The 23,379-nt window shown below is 53.0% G+C and overlaps 1 protein-coding gene across 1 annotated transcript; it reads left to right on the plus strand.

The window, feature by feature from the left end:
• Window positions 1-331: 331 nt before the first annotated feature.
• ATP6V1B1 (ATPase H+ transporting V1 subunit B1) lies at window positions 332-23,340 on the plus strand. The gene is made up of 14 exons (XM_087823850.1): window positions 332-449; window positions 7,274-7,329; window positions 16,343-16,441; window positions 16,645-16,738; window positions 17,332-17,409; window positions 18,321-18,460; window positions 19,431-19,532; window positions 20,070-20,167; window positions 21,184-21,307; window positions 21,474-21,624; window positions 21,838-21,920; window positions 22,636-22,740; window positions 22,947-23,076; window positions 23,177-23,340. The coding sequence occupies exons 1-14, from the start codon at window positions 332-334 to the stop codon at window positions 23,338-23,340; spliced, it is 1,542 nt and encodes a 513-aa protein (XP_087679976.1).
• Window positions 23,341-23,379: the final 39 nt, after the last annotated feature.

Raw genomic sequence — 23,379 nt, forward strand, 5'->3', positions numbered from 1 at the left:
CCTGAAGTTCCAGGTGGGGGAAATGGGTTCACACTGGGTGCAGGTTGGGGTGGAGGAACAGCCAAGGACAGAGGTGAGAGAAGCCAGCCGGACCCCTCTGCCCTCCCTTCCCCCATCCTCCTGCTTCAGGTGGCCTAGGGCACCTCCCAGATCTGAAATTGCTCCAGGAAACCAAGTTTCCCTGTTTACAGTTGACTAGGGGGAGGAGGGGAGGGGAGGGGAGGGGTAGTCTCAGGGGCAGGCCGGTCAGCTTTCTCCAGCTCCAGCTGGGCCTGGAGTGTTGGACCTGCGTCAGCAGGCTCAGACACTGCTCCCAGCTCCACACCTCACCATGGCCACAGAGGTAGACAGCAGGCCTGGGGGGCTCCCCAGCAGTGGTTGCGACCTGGGCGCAGCTCGGGAGCACATGCAGGCGGTCACCCGAAACTACATTACCCACCCCCGTGTCAGTGAGTATGACCCCCAGTGGGTGAGGTTTGGGTGGGTTGCTGGGTCCTCAGGCACTGCTTTTTAGCTTCAGGGAAAGAGGAGGACCAGAGAGCTGGGGTGACATGGGGGGCTTTTGGTCCAGTGGAGTGATGCCATGGGCTACCTGGACAAGGAGCCACCTCTGCAGGTGGAGAGATGGGAACCCAGGTCACCCCCGAGGAGAGGGCAGGGGAGTAGCTGCAGGGACCTTCCAGTCATCTCAAGTACAGAGAGTTCCCAACTGCCCCTGAGAGTGTGTGTGTTTGGGGTATGTGAACACGCAGCATGAGGAAACGTATGATCGAGTGTTCCTGGGGATGTGTACCGGATGGGGAACTACGTGACGCTGTGTGTGTCACATCAATGGGTGCATGCCGTCCGTGTGTGTGTTCTGGGGGAGGGTGTCTGTGTGTACGACCAGGGAAAGGCATGTGCCTGGATGTGTGTGTTCCCATCTTTACTCAGGTGAGGATATGTGTGGATGCGTGTGACAGCTTGAGAGTGTGTGTGATCAGAATGAAGAAATGTGGGTGTATATGTCATTTTGGATAAAGGGGAAAAAGAAGAGACTGCATGTGCACCCTTGTATACTTAGGGTATGTGTATGTGTGCATGTATGTGCTCAAGCATGCGTGATCATGGGGAGAACACGGGAGTGTGTGGTCAGATGGCATCACATGTCTGTGTGTGTGCAGTGGGGGGGTGAGCACCTGGCATCCAGGTGTACAGGTATGTGTGCTGGAGTGTACCTTTGCAGCCTTCAGAGGGTGTCACCCTGGAGGTTTGAGTGTTTGTCCTGCAGGGGTGCCCCGAGTCCAGATGTCTGGACCCGAGAACTTGGTAAGACCCCGTGGACCAAAGGGAGCCCTCTGCCCCTGCCATCTCTCCTAGTCCAAGGTCACACTTCTTGGCCTGGCAAATTCTAGAATTCTCAGGCAGCCCAGCCCACTGGAGTAAACCGGCCTGGCCAGCACCAGCTAAGCTGAGCCAGAGGCTGCTAACAGGGTGTGTATGGGGAGAAGCTGGCCCAGCACAGCCAGCCCTCCCTCCCTCTCCAGTTACATTCCAGCGAAGGAGAAACTGAGAGGAGTTGTGTCAGGTTGGTCAAGGTGGCCCCCAGGCCCTGCCAGCTCTGCCCTTGGGGGTGCAGAGGATGGAGGCCCAGATCCTCCCCTGGGGCAGAGAGAAGGTCCCCAAGGCCCAGAAATATGCAGTGACTGGACCTCCCTTGGGTCCAGAGTCCAGACCTGGAGACCTGTGAAGAGCTGACTGACTCTTTTCCAGTCCCTTGTGATGGCCTACCCTGCAGGATCCTCCCGTCATCCCTTCTCCCTGTGGGAACAGGAGAGCTGCCAGGGTCCTGAGTGGGCTGTGGGGTATGGAGTTTGGACCTACATGCTTTGCTTTCCTTCTCCCTGGAATGTACCCTCCCAGGAACCCTGCAGGCTGCACCCCCACACCACCAGTCAGTTCCCTCCCTGCCAGTCCCTTATTTATAGTCAATAAGCCCTGAGTCAAGTTTGATCCAGGCTGGAACCTAGGGGTGGCAGCAAGTCCCCGGCCCCACCCGGGTTTGTAAGGGTGTTGTTCCATGCGGTCCCCACCCAGACAAATGTGTTCACACACAACAGCTGACCCAGAGGCAGGGGTTAGTGCAGGGGGAGCCCCTTCAGGCTCCACAGCTGTGTTAAAGATGTTATTGCAACAACAAAGACCACCACCTTTGGTCTGCGGCACACCAGTGTCCTCACAGGATACACCCAGGGGCCAGCCCTAGCCTGGCCTTGACAGCCACCCCTCCTCCCCCCAGGGCAGGCAGGATTCCCCAGTGTGCTCTGCACCTCGGCTTTTACCAGTTTCCTCCTTTCCCCTTCAGGTGCCTGAGGGGTTTTTCTCCCTGGGGGGCTTGGACAGGCACAAAACCCAGAGCTGCTGCCCTCCATAGGCTGGGCAGGACTCCTGTGTCCCTCTCTGCCCCCCTCCTCCACTCTGGCTCTCTACCGGGCACCTGCTAAGCACTTCCAGGCAGGAGAACATTTGTGTAGAGAAAGATCCTAGGAGGACGGCAGCTGGCTCCCAGCCCCAGGGCTCCCTGGGCCAATGGGTGGGGTGGGCCCAGGAGGCTTCCTGGAGGAGGAGGTGACCTGAGGCACTGCAGTGGCTGGGGAGGGAGTGGGCCAGAAAGGGGAGGGTGGAGTCAGGATAGGGAGTGAACCCTCCCACTGTCCACTCCAGGAATGAAGGGACCCCTTTGCCACCCTCAGACTATAATTGTTCCCCCAGGGGAGGGGGTGGCATGGAGTTTTATCTGGTCGAGTGGGGCAGAAGTTGCTAGGCTGATAGGGTGAGGGGTGGGGGACACAGCATGAGCAACAGTGATGATAGCCAGGCTGGCAGCCCGGCTGGAGGGATGGAGCCAGGCCAGATTGCCCACTTAAGTGCCACACCACTGGCTGCCTCAGTTTCCTCAACTGAAAGGGCAGGGAAGTTACACCGAGAGAATTCCACCCAGCAGGGTCTGGGGCTGATTCTAAGAATCCTCTGCTTCCAGCCCCTGCCCCCCCCACCCTAATCCCTCCAGCGGGATCAAGGAGGAGGTGAGGGACCCGCTGCCCCCGGCTTGCCCCCACCCTGGCCTCACTCGGGGTCGCCGCCTCAGCCAGCTCCCAGGACACTGCAGGTGTGAGGCTGGGCCGCCCTAATTAGTGGGCTGCCCGAGCCCCCTGCTGAGCCTTTGACAGGAAAGGCCGGGAGGAGAAAGGGTCAGGGAGGGGCTCCACCAGCCCGCAGCCCAAAGTGCAACCCAAAGTGTCAGCTCCGACAATGGAGAGGGGGTGGGCAGAGCGGCGGGAGGGAGGGAGAGTCTGCAAAGTCTCAGGAAGGCCATTGAGGAAGTGCCCTCCTAGGTCTCTGGTTCAGCCCCCGCCTTAGCATTCCCCCAGTCTTCACCTCTCCAGGGTCAAGGGTGTGTCCCAGGGCTGGAGTAGTGGCCATTTCCTTGGGTGCCACAGGATACTGTCCTGATCTGTGCTGTGCCCCAAGAGAAACCAGCCAACTTTCTAGGCCTCAGTTTGCCTCCCCATGCAATGGACACAATGGGCAGAGTTGGGGGTGGGTACAAACCAAAGGCCTGGCCTCCAGTCAAGGGCATCATTATTGCTCAGCCACCGCCTTGGCTATGTCCAAACCAGCCAGCCTCTGAGAAAAGATGTAGACCAGGCTGACAGGGGACACCTTAGGCTGAGGGGAGAGACAGTCTATCTATGTTGTCAAGGAACAGACAACCTGGTGAACAGGATACCCGCTGGGGTGCCAGCCTGGAACCCTGTGGACTTCAGAGGGGAGAGGACCCAGTGGGCTGCAGTCAAGGGTAGAGCCTCAAAAGATGTGAAAATCCGGATGCTGAACAGAAATAGCCACATAACTGATTATCTGCAGCTAAGAGCCAGGCTAGGAGCCATGTTTTCATCCAGCAACCATCTATGAGGCCCACCTGGGGCCAGGCACAGTGCCTGCTGGGAGCCTGGGGAGGCAGCTTACAGACCAGGCTGGTGGCCTGAGATAGATGAGAGACCTCATGCTGGTCAGCCAAGTGCCTGGGCTGGGGGAGGCACAGAACTGAAAGGCGGCTGGCAGCCCCAGGGCCTGGCTCAGCTGCAGGCAGGCACTTGCCCCAGCCCCTAGGCTCCCCCAAACCAGCCCCTCCTCCTTGAGGGCTGAGGGTGGGAGCAGCAGATCTGCTCCCCTCTTTGTGCCATCACCACCACCACTTCCCCCTCCTTGGATGCTCCACCCGCCAAGGTAGAGCTGCTGGATGTGGGGCTTGGTGAGGGTTTCACATGACAGCAGCTGTGAAGTGGGGACGCTGGCTGTGAACATGGGAAGGAAGCTGAAAGGCTTGTCTTCCTGGCAGAGCTGGAAATGGATCCCTGGGGCTTTCTGGACCTTGGGCCTTTCCCCTCCCTCACCCACCCCCCACCCCCGCCTCCCACTGGATACTTTTTCTAGCATTCTCACAGTCCACGTCTTCCTCCAAGCCTCTCCCCCTGCTGGGCTCACCTACTCCTCTGCCTCAAGTAGTTCTAACAATCCAGAGATTTGCATCAAAATGCCAGGGGCCAGAGGGGTACTAGGGACTGTTTGGCAAATTTCATTCTTGATGGGGAAGATGATGCCACAGCCTCTGCCCTGCCCCCTCATTGGGGTCTTCCTATGCCCCCCTTAGCTCTGTGCATCCTCTCTTGTCCCTTCCACCCTCTGTCTTCACAGGAGTGGTAGGGGCCAGGGCCTTGGACTGTGTAACAGGCCCCTCATGTGGTCTGGGGCTGGGAAAGTGATGGGGGGGCCACACGTGGGCTTTGATGTGGGAAATATGGGGATGAGCTGGTGGGACCAGGTAACACCTTCCATAATTCATCCAGTGACTATTTTCTGGGTGTCTACCATATGCCTACACTCTTCTAGGATGTAGGGACTCAGCAGTGACCACTGCACACACCCTTGCTCTCTCATGTGTCATGGGGCTCTGTCCTCCTGCACCCCAGAAGTGAGCCTGTGCAAGCCCTCCTTTCTGCTCCCCAAAGCACAGAGTTCTCTCTCCCTTCTGGGCCTCCTCACCTCTGCCAGGTGTGCCCTTGCCCAGCTCTCGGGGGGCTGGCTGATGACCACTTGACCCTAGAAGGCTCAGCTCAGGTGGCCCTTCCTGCAAGGTGCTTCCTCGTGAGCACCCAGTCTTCCCACACATTCCCACTCACCCACCCTGTTCCTCCCCTTCATAGTACCTACCGCAGTTTGTAATTGAATTGTTTTATGTTTATCCCCTCTTTTTAATTGTAAGCTCCCTATTTTATTTGCCACCTATACTTGCCTAGCCCAGTACCTACAGGACATCTGATAGATATGCTTGAAGGAAGGAAGAGTGGTAGGAAGGGAAGCAGGTCATCCTGGGGCAGGAGAGTGAGAAGTCAAGAGCCAGGTCCCAGCCTGAGGCCCTCCAACATCCAAAGGTCCTCCAATAGGTTGGGGGGCAGCAGGGGGGTGTGGAAGAGCAGTCAGAGAGGAGGGGGCGCATGCAAGGACAGGCCTCCCGGGAGCTGCAGGGAGACAGGGCATCCAGGATCTGGTCCCTTTGAATTTAGCAATCCATAAGCCAGAGGTGGCCTAGAAAGCAGCCGGATTGGAGAGGGCGAGGGGGGGGGGGGGTGAAGGTAGAAAGGAAGAGCGCAAGGAGTCCTGCTTGTGAGAAGCTGGGCTGTGAGGGCAGCAGCTGGAGAAGGACTGGGGCTGAGGGAGCAGTTTTTAAGATGGGAGATGCCAGAGCTGGCTGGATGGAGTGACTGACTGCAAAGGGGGAGGCGCTGGCCCTTCACTCCAGGGAGCAGTCATCTCTAGGGTCTGGCCTATGGAAGGTGGACCCTCCCCCAGGGGAAAAGAGAGGGTGGCTCAGTGGATTGGTAGTTCGAAGGCAGGAAGGTGAGGAGCCCCTGCTCCGGGGCCAAGCCCAAGAAGGACTCATCTTCTGGTGCCGTCCTCCCTGTTCTTAAGTTTTCCCAACAGTCTTTAAGCTCAGAAAGGCCTTGCAGTTGTTTGTGCGAAAATACCCTCTCCCAGCCTGTCTTCCTAGACCAAGTCCCAGTGAAAGGAACTTATATCCAACAAAAGTAAGGAGTTTGACCACCAGGAAGGGCATGGACAAGGGGCATCGAGTTTCCCTAGGTGTGGGGTGGCTGGGCACCGGGTGGCCTACAAGCAGAGGGCAAGTGGCGGAGAACCAATGTGGTCTGATGAGAACAAAGAGAGGGTCCCAGCCCCTCCCCTGCCACAAGCACGCTGTGTGACTGGGGGCCAGACTGCTCAGCCTTCTGTGCCCTAAATTCCTCACCTCTTAAAAGGACAGTCCTGGGCCCTTCTTCTAGTCCATGAGTGAACCAGCGACCTCACAGACCCTGCCCTCCTGTCCTGCCAACTTCCTTCATGGCAGTTGTCTCACTGGCACTTCACAAGGACCCCAGCGAGGGCTACGGTGTCCCAAGGGGGTGGGCAAGGGAGGGCCTCAGGGTCCCTCAGGCCAAAGTAGGCTTCCTGCCTGCAGCAGGGCTGCTTCCCCTGGGGCCCCAACACTGGAGTCAGAAAGTATTTCTGATGTGTAACCCAATCGTTTCCTGTAAGAGGAGCTCATTTCCCCATTTGCGGGTCTCTGCAGCCACAAGGACTGGGACATTCTTGGCTTCCTCCTTCCTTGTCGCTTTATTCCCTCCCCCATGGGCACCCAGTGAGCCTAGGGAGTCCAGGAGCCTCCCTGGCTGGTTTTTCTCACTGATGCCGGCACTCCCTACACACAGTGTTCAGTCAGTGTGGGTGATGGAGAGAAATGTGGTCCTGGTGAGGGGCAGGGGAGAGCAGTTCTCTGCCAGGACTAGGGGCCAGGAGCTTCTGGAAAACACCGTGGGTCAAAGAGGAGGGAGCGGGTGAGGTGGGGGCTGAGGCCAGAGGGGAAGCAGCCATGGGGATGAGAAAGGCCTCTCTGTATGGCTGGGGTGGGGAGGACTCTGGGGCCTCTGCCCTTGCCCCAGCCCTCCCCCAGCCTCCTGCAGGTGTCCGAGGCAGCAGGGGCCCTGCAGGCAGGGGCATGACCCTTACAGCAATGGTGGCTGGCTCTGTCACAGCTAATGACCCTGATGGCCCAGGCTGGGGAGGGGATGGAGCTGGTGCTTAGAGGGAGGGAAGGGAAGGCTGAGGGTGTGTGTGTGTGTGTGTGTGTGTGTGTGTCTGGGTGTGAGACCCTCACCCACACCCCCTCCCCCAGCCTACAGGACTGTGTGCAGTGTCAACGGGCCCTTGGTGGTGCTGGACCAGGTCAAGGTAAGACTCCCGCCTCTTCCCCAGCACTCAGGCCAAATCCCAGGACTCCCTAGTCCTGGTGCAGGATTTGCAGGATTTCTTCTAAATTGCCCTGGCCCTAGATAGCCCCCTGGTCACCCACTCCCACACCTTCCTCCTCAGCTGTCTCCCAGCCCCTCCCCCCCTCAGGTTTCCCCTTCCTGCCTTTTCAGTGGAGGCCCCACCCTGGGCCTTGGGCGGTCTGCTTCTCTCACCAGGGAGCTGAGGGATCCAGGCACTTGGGCTTCTCTTCATCAGGAGATGGCCACGTCTAACTGCCTCGTAGGGTGGGACTCTCCCACCTGCCGCTCTCCTGGCTCTTTCTGTAAACGGAGGAGAAAGAGGCGCAGAGCGCTGCCGTGGGCTCTCCTCCAGAGCCTGAGGCTTTCAGAGGCCTTTGGAATATCTGGGCCTGGGAATCTGCACCTTGCGTGGGAAGCGAAGGGGGCCTTCCAGAAGGAATGGGATGCGGGCTGCTCTGTGTCCCCTGCGGAACTGCAGGACCGTGGCAGGCACTGGCAGGATTTAGTCCTGTGGTTGGGATTCTTGAGGCATAAGGAGCCTGCAGTGGTGTGGGCCCTCCACCTGTCAGTTGCACGCCCCAGCCTCCCTCCTCACTCCCTGCTTGAGCAAACTGGAAACCTGAGGGCTACCCCCTTTTTTTTTGTTAATCCTCACCTGAGGATATTTTTTCCATTGATTTTTAGAGAGAGTGGAAGGAAGGGTGGGAGACAGAGAGAGAAACATCGATGTGATAGAGACACATCGATTGGTTGCCTCCCGCATGCTCCCCAACAGGGGCTGGGAATCGAACCTGCAATTCAGGTGCAGGCCCTTGACCCGGAATTGAACCTGAGACCCTTCAGTGTGTGGGCCAACACTCTAACCACTGAGCCACACTGGGCAGGGCCTGAGTGCCACCCTTGACTCCTCCCTTCCTCCCTTCCCAATCTGTCAGGGCACATGATCTGTCAGCAACCTCCCACCCCACCACTACCTTATTATGGCCATGGCCTCTGGGCCCCTAGCCCTGCACCCTCTCACCCTCCACCCAGCTGCCATGCAGCCCAGACCCCTTCACTCCCGGCTTCAAACTCCCTTAGAGCTCCCCGGTGCCTTCATCTCATGGTGTGCAGGAACCCTTTTGGTCCTATGTTCCAAAAGGGTTCCTGCACACCTTTCCACTCTCATGTCTCATCACTCTCCCTTCTCCACTTCAACCCACACTGTCTCTGTAGCTGCCTTTTGATGTCTCAGGGCCTTTGCATATATGTTTCCCTCTGCCTCCTTGACTACCTTCCCCCCATGCCCTCCATCTGACTCATCCCTGGGGCCAGCCAAGAGCTTACCTTCTCTTCGAAGCCTCTCCCAGCCCCCTGAGCAGTGAGCCTGTCCCTCCTCTCAACTTTGTGTACTGTCTCATTGTCAGCATCCCATCCATTGAGGCATTTGGTTACCACCTGGCCACATGTCGCCTCCCTGTCCCCTTCCCCCACACTGTGGCCTCCTAACGGGCATGAATGGTGTATTATTAATCCTGAGCTCCCAGAGCCCCACACTGCACTGTCAGTGAACACCAGCCCACCATAGGTACTTGGTTTGTTCAAAGGAAGGGTGAGTAAGTGAATGAGATGAATGAATGAATGAATGAATGAATGAATGAATGAATGAATGAATGAAAAGTGTTAGCATAACTAAATATGGACCTTTCAAAACCTGAGCCAACCTATATTAAAGAAATCAGACCCACTCATTTCTGGAAAACAGATTCCACATTCAACAGACATCACTGTTGACCCACTAATGTTGGGGACACCCTGGGAGGAAGTGTGGTGGAGTAGTTAGTTATGTGTGTGTGCACTGGGGTCAGACAGTCTGACTCTGGCTTCTTGACTTTTAATGCCAGCTCCATCTCACTCTTTCTGCTGGCTACCTGTCCATTCTAGATCAGCAGCATCAGCACCATCTGGGAACTTGTTAGAAATACAGATTCCCAGGCTCCACTCCCAACTGACAGAATTGGAAACTCTAAGTGTGAGGCCCAGAAGTCTGTTTTTAAAAGCCCTCCGGGTGATCTGATGCTCCCTGAAGTGCAAGAACCATCTATCTAGGACTGTAAATCCCAGTTTCCTCATCTATCAAACCATCATATCGCTGTTGTAAGGATTAAATCAGATAAATGTATAATTACTGTTCCTCCTTGAGATCAGCCAGGAATAGCTCTGCCTGGAAGGCAGAAGTGCTAATACGCCTGATTAAACAGGTGGCGCCATCTCCTGCCCCTCGCTCACCTCCACCACACTCCCTACTATACCTGTCAGTCTATAGGACCCACTGCCAAACGGAGAGTCAGTACCTACGCAGACACCCATTTTCTCAACTGTAAAATGGGGCTGGACTAGGAAACTGGAAATAGATCCCCAGACCTGTGGTTCTATGATGATCGCATGCATCTGGAACTCTTGCAGAACAGAATAACTGGGTGATGGAGATACCCAGAGAACCCTGGGCTTGCAAGGGGAAGGAAAGGAAATGGCAGTTTTAGTAGAAGTTCAGAAGGCACTTTCATGCACCCCTCTTCCCCGGCTCACACTCCTTTCCCTGCTCTAGAGTTGCTTGGGCAAAATACCCCAATTCCTCCTCTACAGCACCATCTTCTGTCCGCATTGAATCACACAGGCAATTAACTTCCTGCCTCCATCCTCAAATGGGAAAATATTGCAGGAAGAATTCTGTGTAGATCAGAGGCTCTTGGCCCAGGGAATAAGGGCCTTAAAATTGTATGCAAACTTTTGAAGGTATGTATTCATGTGCCTGTGCATTTTCCGGAGGTAGTTTCCACAGTTTCATCTGATTTTCTGAGGTGCAAGTTCCTGCCAGTCTTCCTAAGGACTCCCCGACCCCCCGAGTGTGTCCAGTAGCTCGCCTGTGCTTGAGCAGGGCCTGGCTGAGAACTCGGTTGAATCTCCAGCAGAGGAGATGGGCTGCGCTGTCCCTTCCCCACTCCCTGCGATGCTCTTACTAACCAACAGTGAGAGCTGAGAGAATCAGGCTTGCTCAGCACGTGGCTGGGAAAAGGGGCTCCTTTGGGTAAAAGCTCGTTGTTGCACACTGGAATTCTCCCCCGAACTCACTGCTCTAAGCTGCTATGACCACCACTCCCTAAAAACGCACATCCAACACAGCAGCACACAGAGCCTGGCGCTCTCTTCTTAAAGGATTCCAGACTGCGCCTTCCGTGCCCCGGTGTGATGGCTCTGACAGTTCTTCTGACCGTCTGACTGTAATCTCTCTATTTAATCTTCCTTTTCTCTGATTTCATTTTTCAGGGACACACAGTGTGCCACTTGCTTTCCACTCTCCTTTCCTCCCACCCTCCCTCACCCACATAAACCCACTAAAAAGGATTTTTTTTTTTTTTTAATCTCCCTGCTGCCTGGTTTCTATGGGGCCTAATGTCTGATTTCTCTTGGGCCCACTCTGGTCTGTGCTCTGTCCAGCAGTTTTCCTCCTGAGGTCAGCAACCCACCGTCTGCCGTGCAGACCGTGAGGCCCGTGGCCGGTTAGACCGGGAGGTCCCAGCAGAGCTGCGGAGGAAAGAGCCTGGACGCTTCGTGGAACTCGGTTCCCAGCCCCGCGGTCCTTGCTCTCGGGCTCCCTCTTGTGGTTGAGAAGCCAGAGCCGGCTGGGCGTGAGCAGCGCTGCGGCCCTCCGAGCCTTCCCCCAGGACCCCCCTTCCACAGGGCCGGAGGGGGTTTGGGGGGGAATCAGCTCCCCTTCCAGGCAACCTCTTCACAGGACTGGGAGGGGCCCCAGCCAGAGCTTCCCTCAGCGCCTCTCAGGACTGCAAACCCTCCTGTCTCAGGTTCGGCCCCAGGCCCCAAGCAGGGGTGCCCTGGGGGGTGGACCCCACGCTGGTCACACCCGGTTGGCAAACCGCCCGGCCTCCCTGGCCATTAAGGTCACTAATTTGTGGAGAGAAAGGGACATAATGATATAGTGATGGTGAATCACCCCTTGAACAGGTTCCAAATTTTGATTACATTTTAATTTTTTTTAAATGCTCCTTGGAACTAATGAAACAAAGAAAAGACACATAAAGTTAACTATCTGCCCCTAACCTATTGAGATGACTGATGTAAATATCCTGCTATATATGGGCAAATATAGGCATGCCAGAAAACAGATACACACTCTAACCATTCTTTTTAATAGCAGCATAAAAGGGGGACAGTATGGATGTCCTGTGACTTTAGCTCCACTATTAATATATTCAGCATGTTTCCAGGTTTTGCTGTTACAAATAGTACAGCAATATATATCCCTTTTATACTGATGCCTTTATTCCTGCTAAAGGATAGATGCCCTGTAGTGAATCGCTGCTTCAAAGTGTATATTTATTTTTAAATAGACATTGACAGTTTGGGGCTTATCCCAACAAGATTGAGGTAACTCACATTCCTACCAAATCTGTAGGAGAGGTCTCGCTTCTCAACACCCTTGCAGCCCTGAATATGTTCTCTCCTTTCATTTTGTCTGTCAAATAGGTGACAGTTATCACTGTCTTGCTTTTATGTGCTTTTCCTTGATGACAGGAGAGTTGAGCATCTTTTTATCTGTTTAGATTTCACTCCCTCCTCTGTGAGTCTTCGGTTTGAATCCTGGGAGCTCTTTGTTTATTGTTTACATTCGTGTGTATGGTATCTTTACCATATGGAAATTTCGAATGCTTATATAATCCAACATTTCTAATTTTTCATCTGTGGCTTTCTTTCTTTCTTTCTTTCTTTCTTTCTTTCTTTCTTTCTTTCTTTCTTTCTTTCTTTCTTTCTTTCTTTCTTTCTTTCTTTCTTTCTTTCTTTCTTTCTTTCTTTTTTAAATATATCTTTACTGATTTCAGAGGGAGGAAGGGAGAGGGAGAGAGAGATAGAAACATCAATGATGAGTCATTGATCGGCTGCCTCCTGCACACCCCGACTGGGGATGGAGTCCGCAACCCGGGCGTGTGCCCTGACCGGGAATTGAACCCTGATCTCCTGGATACTAGGTCGACGCTCAACCGCTGAGCCACGCCCGGCCGGGCATGGATTTCTTGTCTTACTTAAAAACAGCTCGCTCGTCCTGCTTTTAACTGCGCTATTCAGAAAGAAAGGAAAGAAGAGAAGCTCTTCTAGGATTTTTGTTTGTTTTAGCTTGATATTTAAATTTTTTATATGCCTGGAATGTATTTGTGTTTCTGATGCAGGCATCTTCTGAGTAGATACCCAGTTATATTAACACCATTTGTTCAATAAATTCTTTTTTTCCTATGAACTAATCTGCTGTATTTAGTCCCCTAAAACCTGGCTCCCGTGTCTGTACTCTCTAGTCTGGCCCACTGATCCGTTTGTCTCACCACTTGCTTCGGGAGCTTCAGAGCATGTTTTAATATCTGATAAGGCAAGTCCTCCACCCCGATCTTTTCTGTAATGGTTTTTGGATAGTCTCAGGCATTTATATGAATTTTAAGATCATTTTAAGTTCCAGGAGAAACAATAATCTGTTGGGAAGGCATCCAATCTATACACTCTTGAAAGGATTTATAATTTTATGGTGGCGAGTCATTCTGTCTGGAAAAACAATGTGTTCTCCACTTATTCGGGGGCTGTTTTATGCTCTTCTGTAACATTTTATTATTTTTCCCTTAGCCTTCTTGGTAAATTTATTTCCAGTATTTTATGAGCTTGGGCCCTATTGTAGGTGGAATGTTTTTCTCCATTTCCTCTTCTGTTCGTTGCTAGAATAGGAAGAAAAGAAGTTTAATTTTTATATATTTATTTCATAGACAGCCAAATTCTCTTACTAATCCCGGGGTTCATTTTTCTTGTCTTAAGCAGAGCCTCTTGGGTTTGTGTAGCTATATAATATCACGTGCAAGTAAAGAGAACTGTCTTTTTCTTTCGGTGTTGCATGTAGTCATTTTTTCTGCTTAGCCTCCGATAACCTGGGACATTTCCAGAGAGAATTTCTTTGACATTTTTGAAGAATACAGCTCCTCCCCTCACCACTTTTTTTTTTCTTTAATAGAACACTCTCCGTTGATGTTTTTGGCATTTTTTTTGTTTTTATTTATTTATTGCTTGGTCTTGCTGTATAAACTAAAATTTCCGGGACAAAATTAAGTAACAACAATGACACAGGCGTTTCTGTGTTGCTGATTTCACTGGAAATGAAAATGGGCTTAGCATTTCACCATTTACCAGGACTTTAATGTTGTCTCCCATTAACAGTCTCCCATTCAAGGAGTTGCCTCCGCTCCTGTTTTACATGAAATTGTGTTAGAAACAGCTGCCGACCTTTATCAAACACCTTTTAAGCTCCTATTTACATAAGCCTGTGGAGTTTTTCATTTATGTTGACAAACTCCCTGTTCCTGTGAATTAGGCAGTTGGTTGTGGACAGATTCCCTAATGTTGAGGACCTAGGCCTGCAGTCACTGGAACAAACCCTGCTTGTTGTTTATGGCATACACTGATTGATTTACTGAGGAGCACTTTATAATTTCTGCATCTGTATAAGAAATTGGTCCATAGTTTTTTGAGGGCTGTGCTCTTTATCGGTTTAGGGTTGGGGGTGGTTTTCACTTCGCAGTTTTGTTTCCGTCTGATCTTTATTTTCTGTTCCCCTTAGTCCCCTGGCTAGTTCCTCCGGGGCTCGCTGACCTGCATGATGAAAGCAGGCATTGAGGTCTTGCTCCTAATTTTAAAGGGAATGTTTTATAATTATACCATTGCGTATAATATTTCAGTAGGTTTTGGGGGGATACTTTTGGGAGTTAAGGAATTTCCCTTTTATTCTGTTTTCAGGGAGTAATCTTGTTCTTGCCCTTTTAAAAATTAAATTTATTGGGGCGACATTGGTTAATACATTATATAAATTTCAAATGTATAATTCTATAAAACCATCAGTATATTGCATTGTGTACTTGCCACCAAAACCTAGTTTCCTTTCTCACCGTATAGTTCACCCCTTTACCCTCTTCAGCCTCTCCTGACCTTAAAATATTTTTATCCACTAACAAGGAAATTGCATGAATAGACTTTCTAATATTAGACTAATCTTGAATTTCTGGAAAAATCCCAGCTTGGCTTTTAGTATTTTTGTTTGTGTGTGTTTATCTCCACCTTTTTTCTTTTATTATTTGGTTTGTTTGTAACTTGGTCTTTTTTATGCATTGCTGAGCTTGGTTCTCTGAAATTTGGTTTAGGACTTTTGTATCTATGTTCATAAGCAAGATTGCCTATAGTTTTCCCACAATTCTCATTTTAGCATCAAAGTTACACTTGCCTCATAAAATGAACGAAAAGCCATATTTTTTCTTCCAGTCTTTTGAAAAGCTTGAATAAGTTTCAAACTATTTGTTCTTTAATTGTTGGAATTTTCTGGTAAAACAACCTGGGACTGGTGTTTTCTTCATGGAAAAATTTAAACTATTTATATAACACCTTAAGGGTTGTAGGAATGTTCTGACTTCCTGTTTTGCTTTTCATTGGTTTTGGTTTGGGTTCAATTTTGCTAGGGCTTTACTCATTTCATCTAAGTTCTGAAATATATTGTATAAAGTTGTTCATAATTCCTTGTATCTTTTAAATATTATTAGTATAGCTACTTTTCACTTTTTTATTCCAGCAATTATTTATTCATGCCTTTTCTCTGTTTTTTTCAACCAGTGCTGCCAGGGATCTATTTCATTAGGCTGTCAAAGAACCCACTGGCTTTGCTGATCTCTATTACACATTTGCTTTCTGTGTTAATAATTCTGCCCTTTTATTGTTTCTTCTATGTTCGTGGGGTTTTAATGCTGTTCTTTTTTCTTTTTAGCTTCCTCAACCTTTTATCTTTTTAATATAAGCATAAAGCTTTAGATGCATCATATCTATGTTGCTATATAGTTCTCACTATTTTTTAGTACTGTTTTCTAATTCTGATAAGTTCTTCTACATTTAGAATGCTTTTAAATGTCCAAACGAATGAAGCTTTTCTGTCTTTTGCTATTAATTTCTATCTTCCTCTGGTTATGATCAGAAAACATGGCCCAGCTTGATGTGTTGTATGGGTCATGGCACAAGCGATGACTTTTCGATCTGTCATTTCAGTTTTATTTCCTGTAATGTCCAAGGAGTCTTTTAAAAAGTACTTTGATTTTCTAGAATATTAGAAACTTTGTGGGAAGGGATGTTGTCTTTTTACCATTTATTTTTATTGGATTAAGATGATGACTTAATCCCTGTTCAGCAATCTGGGGAGCAAGGTGAGGGAGCCTGGCCGATGCTCTGCAGTGTTTCCCCTGGGAAGAAAGTACAGGTACAGGGATTAGCTGTCTTGGTGCTGATGAGAGCTGAGGACCAGTGTCAGTGTGGAGGGTCTGCTTTCCCAGCCCAGCTTCCCTGACCCAGCTCACAGCCTCCTCTAGACGTGAGTAAAGATTGGGAACCTGGTCCCTCGCGTGTGCACAGTGTGTTCACTATTAGTCCCCAGGGGCAGGAACCACTGTGCTGTCCAAGAGACCTAAATAGCCACAATATCTGCTAAATTTTATTGAGCTGGCACGAGGTGCTGGGCACCAGTTAATGTTTTTACATATATTATCTCTTTTTCTTCCCATAGCAGCCCTGTGAAGTAGGTATTATTATTATTACTGTTATTATTATCATCCCCATTTTAAAGATGAGAAAACTAAGGCTCAGAGACATTATGTAACTGCCAAAGGTCACACAGCTTCCAAGCATCAGAGCTTTGATTCTAACTCTGAAGTTGGTGCTCCACTCACCAGGTACACTGCCTCCTGAAAAGAGTTCAAACTTGCCCCTTCCTGGCCCTTCAAGTTTGCTTCCAAGAGCATCTGAGCACAAGAGGGGAGAAAGAAGCTTGGGACTGGGTGCAGGAGGGACGGGCGGGGACAGGAACTTCGCCTCTGGTCTCAGTGTTGCTCTGGGCTGCTCTCCCTTCCTGCCAGTTCGCCCAGTATGCTGAGATCGTCAACTTCACCCTCCCCGATGGGACTCAGAGGAGCGGGCAGGTGCTCGAGGTGTCTGGGACAAAGGCAATTGTGCAGGTGAGTGGTGTCAACGAGAGGTTGGCTGGCTGAATAAATGCATAAACCCACAAAGTTCCCACATTATCAAATAAGCTCCAAAGGCAGGAAATGCCCCATTTTCCTGGGAGCACCTTGCCCAGAGATGGGTATAAATGGGAGAAAGGAGGCCTCATTCTCTCCAGCAAGCCCCTTATTGGAGTCACTGACCTCTTGTCCCATAGGTGTTTGAAGGGACCTCTGGGATTGATGCTCGGAAGACCACCTGCGAATTCACTGGGGACATCCTGCGGTCTCCAGTGTCAGAGGACATGCTGGGTGAGGGGTGGGGTGGGACAAGGGTGGGTGCGCTCCTCTGTCCTGCCATCCAATGTCTCAACCAAGCGTTTAGCACGCTGCATTGTCACTGCCTGTTTGCATGTCAGCCTCACCTGTGAACTCTGAGATCAGGGGTTGTGTTTCCTCTCTTTGACCTTCGCCCCCAGCTCAGGGCCTGACTTATATTCAGCAGGGGTTCAATAAATGAGGAAAGCAGCCTCAATAAACTAGAAGCACAGTAGGTGGCCATCTCCCGGGGATCAGCCTGAAATGGACTGCACATCCCCTAATTTTCTCCCGAGATCTGCTCCACCTGGCCCTCTCCTCTTTCGAGCATCCAAATCACCCCATTAGAGTAGTTGTTCTGGGCCAGGACCTTGCTTATGAAGATTTCCAGGAAAGAAAGGAAGACTCCCAAGCAGACAGTCACTGTAGCCAGCTCCGGGGGTAACCAAGGGTTGAGAGGGAAGGAGACACCGGGCATTTGGGATGTGGGGGGCAGGTGGGAGCTGGTGGTGCTGTGGAGGCTGAGCAGCAGTGGGAGACCCAGGGCTGGCCCTGGGCATTCTTCAACACCCGCTGTCCGCCCCCAGGTCGGGTTTTCAATGGTTCTGGCAAACCCATTGACAAGGGACCGACAGTCATGGCGGAGGATTTCCTGGATATCAATGGTGAGTGACCGGAGGCTCTGGATGGCTTTCAGGGTCCAGCCCTCAGCCACCTTCCCCATCCCCAGTCATCACTTCTGCCACCTTGCCCTGGGAAATCCTGCACCAAACACAAGCCAGGGCTCACCTCCAGGGCTGATCACGTGTGACATGAGAGCAGCAAAGGCCTCTCTGTCCCCAAGAGACACAGAGCCAGAAACACTGCTATCAGTACTCCATGTCCAGTTCCTGTAAAATGCCATCATCGTTGTGCAGGATTCCATGTGTGTCCCAAGACCACCACTCTCCTGCCTTCCAGTTCCCTGTCCCCACCCTTGAGAGCTGGCTTGGGTGGCTTGTGCAAGTAGACACAGCCCCTCCCAGGCTCTCAGCCATTCAAAGTGGGGCTGGGCTGTCCTGAGTCCTCCAACCCTGTCATATCAGTTTACCGAGGATGTGATGGAGGTCCATGGGAGTCCTTGGCTGGCTCAAGGGCACACAGCAAGTCAGAGGCAGAGCACAGGACACATATACACTCAAACAGGAGGTCTCTGAGCCACCTCAGATCATTCTGACCCTGCCTAGCACCTGCAAGTCGTGAGGAGGGCCCTGGCTCTGACTGCGAGGCCCTCAGCCTGCCCTCCCACCTGCCTGCCACTTCCAATGCACCAGGGCAGCGTGTCCAAGGGGGCATTGGACATGTGGCTACTTCAGTACAAATTCATAAATGCAATAAAATGTCATTTCAAAACCACATTTCATGTGCTCAATAGCCCCATGTGCCTAGGGCTATGTATTAGGCCGTGCAGTTAGAGCCCATTTCCATCAAGGCGGAGAATACTGTTCATAGTGTTGCTCAGGAGGCAGAGGAGGGTTGGGGCGGGCAGGGGAGGACTTGAACCCTTGAGCATAGGTCTATGGTTGCCATCTCCCAGGCCAGCCCATCAACCCCTACGACCGCATCTACCCTGAAGAGATGATCCAGACGGGCATCTCTCCCATCGATGTCATGAACAGCATTGCCCGTGGTCAGAAGATTCCCATCTTCTCAGCAGCTGGGCTCCCCCACAATGAGGTAAGGCCTGTGGGCACCTGCAGGCACTGCCAAGGGCAAGGGACAGAGCAGAGCCTGGCTGGTGGGTGAGGGGGGAGAGCTCCTCTGCTGAGTAGGCAAGGGTCGGCCAAGCTGGGGTCATCAGCATACAGATTGGCAGTTGTCCTCTGCCAACTCAGGGACTCAGGGCTGCACAGGACCTCCTCCTTGTCCCCAAGCAGATCTTCAAGCCTCTGCCCAAGTGAGTGGGGTACTCACCAGCTCATGAGAGAGCCCATGGGTAGCCCCAGTGTTGACAGTCCTGCTCAGGTGACAGCTCTACCCACTGGTCTTTGTCATGGGCTTTACTTCCTGCACAAATGAACCCCTCTCATGCCAGTCCCATGGCCATCTGAAGCCTCCCTGTGCAGGTTCTTGCCCCACTCCTGCCACCACAAGTGCAGAGCCCTGTTCCTCTCAGAGTAGCTGGGGTGACAAAGTTTCTTCCCCTGACCATCTCCCCACCTGACAACTCCTGGATGTGCCCCAGCTCACCCTCAAAGTGGCCTGGGTGATCAGAAGACATAAGCATCCCCGTTCTCCACCCTACACACACACACACACACACACACACACACACCCCCCAATCTGTGTGCTGACTCCACACAGTGAGGCCTAGGGCAAGTCTGTGCCCAGATAAACCCCAGCAGGTTGGGGGGAGGTGCAGGGGTTGTGAGGGCCTAGCTGCCCCAAACCCCTGCTGAGGCCCTTGCCCTTTGGAACTGCTATTCCACTTGCTGCCCTTGACAGGCACCTTCGGCCCTTTAGCAGCCACAGAACAGGGCAGTGTCCCCCGTGAGAAAAGCTGTAGGCCCTGGGGTGGCCCTTTCATCCCCGTGGGCCCCTCCCACTAAAGGCCCTGGCAGGAGAGCAGACTGGGAACAGCCCATCCTCTTCAACGGCTCTGGGTGTAGGGCTCTGACATCCCTCCTCCTAACCCCGTGCACCCCAGATTGCTGCCCAGATCTGCCGCCAGGCTGGGCTGGTGAAGAAATCCAAGGCCGTGCTGGATTATCACGACGACAACTTTGCCATTGTCTTTGCGGCCATGGGGGTAAGAGGGGCTGGCCAGGTGGGCAAGTTCTGGAAGCTGTGGGTGAGTGGCCTCGTCTCCCTAGGCCCCTAGGGAGTGTGACTGAAGGGATGCGGTGGCACCCCTTCATGACTAGAGCAGTGTGTCCCTCAAGACACCCCAAAGACCATGGAAGCTATAAGACGAGCCCAGGGTGGCCTGGAGGAAGGGAAACTAGAAAATTTGAGGAGACAAGACAGCTTTAGGAGGCAGATACAAAAGCCCAAGGTGTGGGGGGTGGTCAGGAAGTTAATGGGAAGCAGCTGGCCAAGGAAGGGGAGGAATGGGACTGAGCAGGGCTCAGCCTGGAGGAGCTGAATCTCTCTGGGCATCGAATGAGACCCTACCTGGGGCTGGGCAGCAAACCAGCACTGCCCTCTCAAGCTCCAAGGTCACCCCGGTGACCATGGCACCTTCATGCCCAGTCCATAGGCTTTGCTGAGAAGAGATAGGAGGGGCCTGGGCCCCTGTCCTCAGGCCACAGGGCCCCGCCTCCCGCCCTCCCTGTTGTGTGTCCAGGTGAACATGGAGACAGCCAGGTTCTTCAAGTCCGACTTTGAGCAGAATGGTAGCATGGGGAACGTCTGTCTGTTCCTGAACCTGGCCAACGACCCCACGTGAGTCCTCCCCTGGTGCCCATGCTGCCTTGTCCCCTGCAAAGACCCAGAGTATCGGGGCTCACAGACTTCCCAGAGCTGCAGCCATGGGCCAGGGCTGGGAGAACAACCCCTTGTTGTGCAGGTGGGGAAACTGAGGCTGGTAAGGGGTAGGAATAGCCCACAGAGAGACAGAGGGAGCCGGACCACCATCCCGCCTGCTGCCTGCAGTCCTGCTCTTCCCACAACCTGCGCTCGCTCAACCACTGTCCCAAGTCAGGGCTCCTCATCCTCAAGTCGCCTCCACAAAGTCACCACTAAAGAGATATTTCCCTAAAGCATTTGTTTAGAAAAACTGCTATTTTAAAGTTTAGAAAATGTGAGTTTAAATCTGGGGGTCAAGTGGATGGAAAAAAACAACTCTAATAAACTGTCCTGGGTGTGGAGTGTACTCCAAAAACTAAGTAACAGAATTCTGGAGGCCGCAATGACATCACCAAAGGAGAGACCCACAGGCATCTTGCCCAGGGACTCAGGAATGCTCAAAATGGGGCGGGGCAGCCAGGGCAGAACAGTCACGCTAAGTGTGCTCGGGAACCGTGAGAGGACCTGTAAGGAAAGAATCCTGGAGACAACAGAGTGACAGTGCTCTGGCTGACCCAAGGGCGGCTGCCCTGGGGAAAGCGGGAGCTGGAGCAGAAGCCCCGACCACCTCCCCCTGATATGCCAGAGTCTGTCACCTTCAGGCCACAGATTGGGCACTGTCATCCTCATCAGACACTCCTAGTCCTTCCTGTCCCACTCTCATCCAGTTCCCCCACGTCTGTTTCTTTCCTAAGGTGGACCACAGGGCCAGAGTGTGGGACCTGGTTGAGTGCCCACTCCCAGGAACCACAGCCCTGACCTGGGGGCTGGGAGCAGGGGCTCATCATAGCCACTCCTCTGCTGCTATGCACATTCCCAGCTTCCCAGTTCCCTTTCCACTCGATACTGGAGCTAAACAGAGCACAGGCACTCTAACCATTGACTGTCTCCAGGATCGAGAGGATTATCACCCCTCGCCTGGCACTGACAGCGGCTGAATTCCTCGCCTACCAGTGTGAGAAGCACGTGCTGGTCATACTGACTGACATGAGTTCCTACGCCGAGGCCTTGCGGGAGGTGAGGTGGCTGGTGAGGGGGTGTCAGGTCATCCCAGCCCCTGCACCCCAGAGCTCACCCAGGCCTGTCCCCAGTCCATTTCTCATAGTCACTGAGCCTCCCATTCACCATTCCTTGTCTCAGCCTCTCAACCTCCTTCTCACCCCAATGCCCATGTATGTTGCAGGTCTCAGCTGCCAGAGAGGAGGTGCCTGGGCGCCGGGGCTTCCCTGGATACATGTACACAGACCTGGCCACCATCTACGAGCGGGCAGGCCGAGTGCTGGGGCGGGGTGGATCCATTACTCAGATCCCCATCCTCACCATGCCCAATGACGGTGAGCCCCCTCACTGCCCACTGCTCTCCGCACCCCCTGCCCTCCCTTCCCACCCGGACGCTTAAAGGGCCCATGCTTCTTCGCATAGGTGTGCAGTAGCTCGGTTGCCCCCACCTACTCCTATCACCCCCATGATGGGAAAAGAACCCAGATGCCCTGAGTGAGTGGAGACCTGGGCCCCATCTACACTGACACCAGCGAATTTCCTCATAGATATCACTCACCCGATCCCAGACCTGACAGGCTTCATCACAGAAGGACAGATCTATGTGGACAGACAGCTCCATAACAGACAGGTACTGTCCCCTCCCCACCCACCATCTGCTCTCTCCACCACGCCCGTGCTTCATGTCTCGGTGCATTAGGAATGGCCAAGCAAGGCTAACCCCAAGCAGGAGATAACCCCCAGGAGGACTGTATGGTTCACAGACGGAGAAGACAGGTCTGGGTAGAGTCCAGCCTACCTGGCCACGGGGACCGGAGAGGATAATTCACCTCTCTGATCATAGGTTTCCTCTTCTCTAAAATGGGAATAAAAACACTTATCAGTTACATTTTGGAGGGTAAAAGAAGTTGGCATACAGAGCACATCTGGCGGATAGTAGATACTGAAGAAATATCACCTCTCTTCCCTTTCCAGTAACTTGCTCTGGTGGACAGGAAACCATGGGTAACTGACACAGTAGATGGCGGATCATGTGCCAATGGTTAGAAAATGTGCCTGTGCCCCCTGAGGTTAAAGGCAACCCCTGTGACTTGTTCCCCCTTTGCTTGGCAGGTTCTCTCTTTCTAGCTATTGAGCTTCAACATGGTTTTGTCCAGCAATCAAAGGTTTTGAAATAGTGCTGCTTTCATTAACTGACACCAGGTCATCTCCCCCCACACATGCAGACACCTACACACCCAGAGATGAATGAGGACCCCTGACAACCAGGGGGTGGGGGAACAAGCAGGGTGGGAAGGAAAGGAAAGCCTGGACCCTGCCTTCTGCCACACCTTCTGCTCCCCCAGATCTACCCCCCCATCAACGTGCTCCCTTCCCTGTCGCGACTGATGAAGTCGGCCATAGGCGAGGGGATGACAAGAAAGGACCACGGAGATGTCTCTAACCAGCTGGTGAGAGGGAGCGGGCCGGGGGGCTGGGGGGGGGGGTGGCTGCCGCTGGTTTCAGATGCTGGAGGTCTGAGACCTGTCTAGACCATGAGCTTTTCTCCTGGCAAAAATCCCTGCCCCCAAAGCGGTTCCCCCAGCGCAGCCGTAGGGGAGGCCCCGGGCTCGGGCGATAAGCCCGCGGCGACCACCCCCCCTCTGCCCCGCCGCAGTACGCCTGCTACGCCATCGGCAAGGACGTGCAGGCCATGAAGGCCGTGGTGGGGGAAGAGGCGCTCACTCCCGAGGACCTGCTCTACCTGGAATTCCTGCAGAAGTTCGAAAAGAATTTCATTAACCAGGGTGAGGCGCGGGGGGGGGGGGGGGGGGGCGTCCTGCGGTAACCCCCTTACCCCGAGGCCCACGCACGCGCGCGCACCTGACACTCGCGCTCTGTCCCCAGGCCCCTATGAGAACCGCTCGGTGTTCGAGTCGCTGGACCTGGGCTGGAAGCTGCTGCGCATCTTCCCCAAGGAGATGCTGAAGCGCATCCCGCAGAGCGTGGTCGATGAGTTCTACTCCCGCGAGGGGGCGCCGCCGGACACCGCGACGGACACTGCATTCTAGCCCCGCCCGCAGCCGCCCCGACGGCGCCTGGGGCCCCTG

This window comes from Miniopterus natalensis, chromosome 13 (assembly GCF_054644295.1).
Source record: "Miniopterus natalensis isolate mMinNat1 chromosome 13, mMinNat1.hap1, whole genome shotgun sequence".
In the NCBI taxonomy this organism is placed as follows: Eukaryota; Metazoa; Chordata; class Mammalia; order Chiroptera; family Miniopteridae; genus Miniopterus; species Miniopterus natalensis.

What these genes read in the sequence shown, in the direction of transcription:
- ATP6V1B1 (XM_087823850.1), top strand. Translation starts at nt 332, where the DNA reads ATGGCCACAGAGGTAGACAGCAGGCCTGGGGGGCTCCCCAGCAGTGGT. An exon ending in GGATTTCCTGGATATCAATG is followed by an intron (nt 17,410 to 18,320) that starts GTGAGTGACCGG and finishes GCCATCTCCCAG; the next exon opens with GCCAGCCCATCAACCCCTAC. An exon ending in CTGGGCTCCCCCACAATGAG is followed by an intron (nt 18,461 to 19,430) that starts GTAAGGCCTGTG and finishes CGTGCACCCCAG; the next exon opens with ATTGCTGCCCAGATCTGCCG.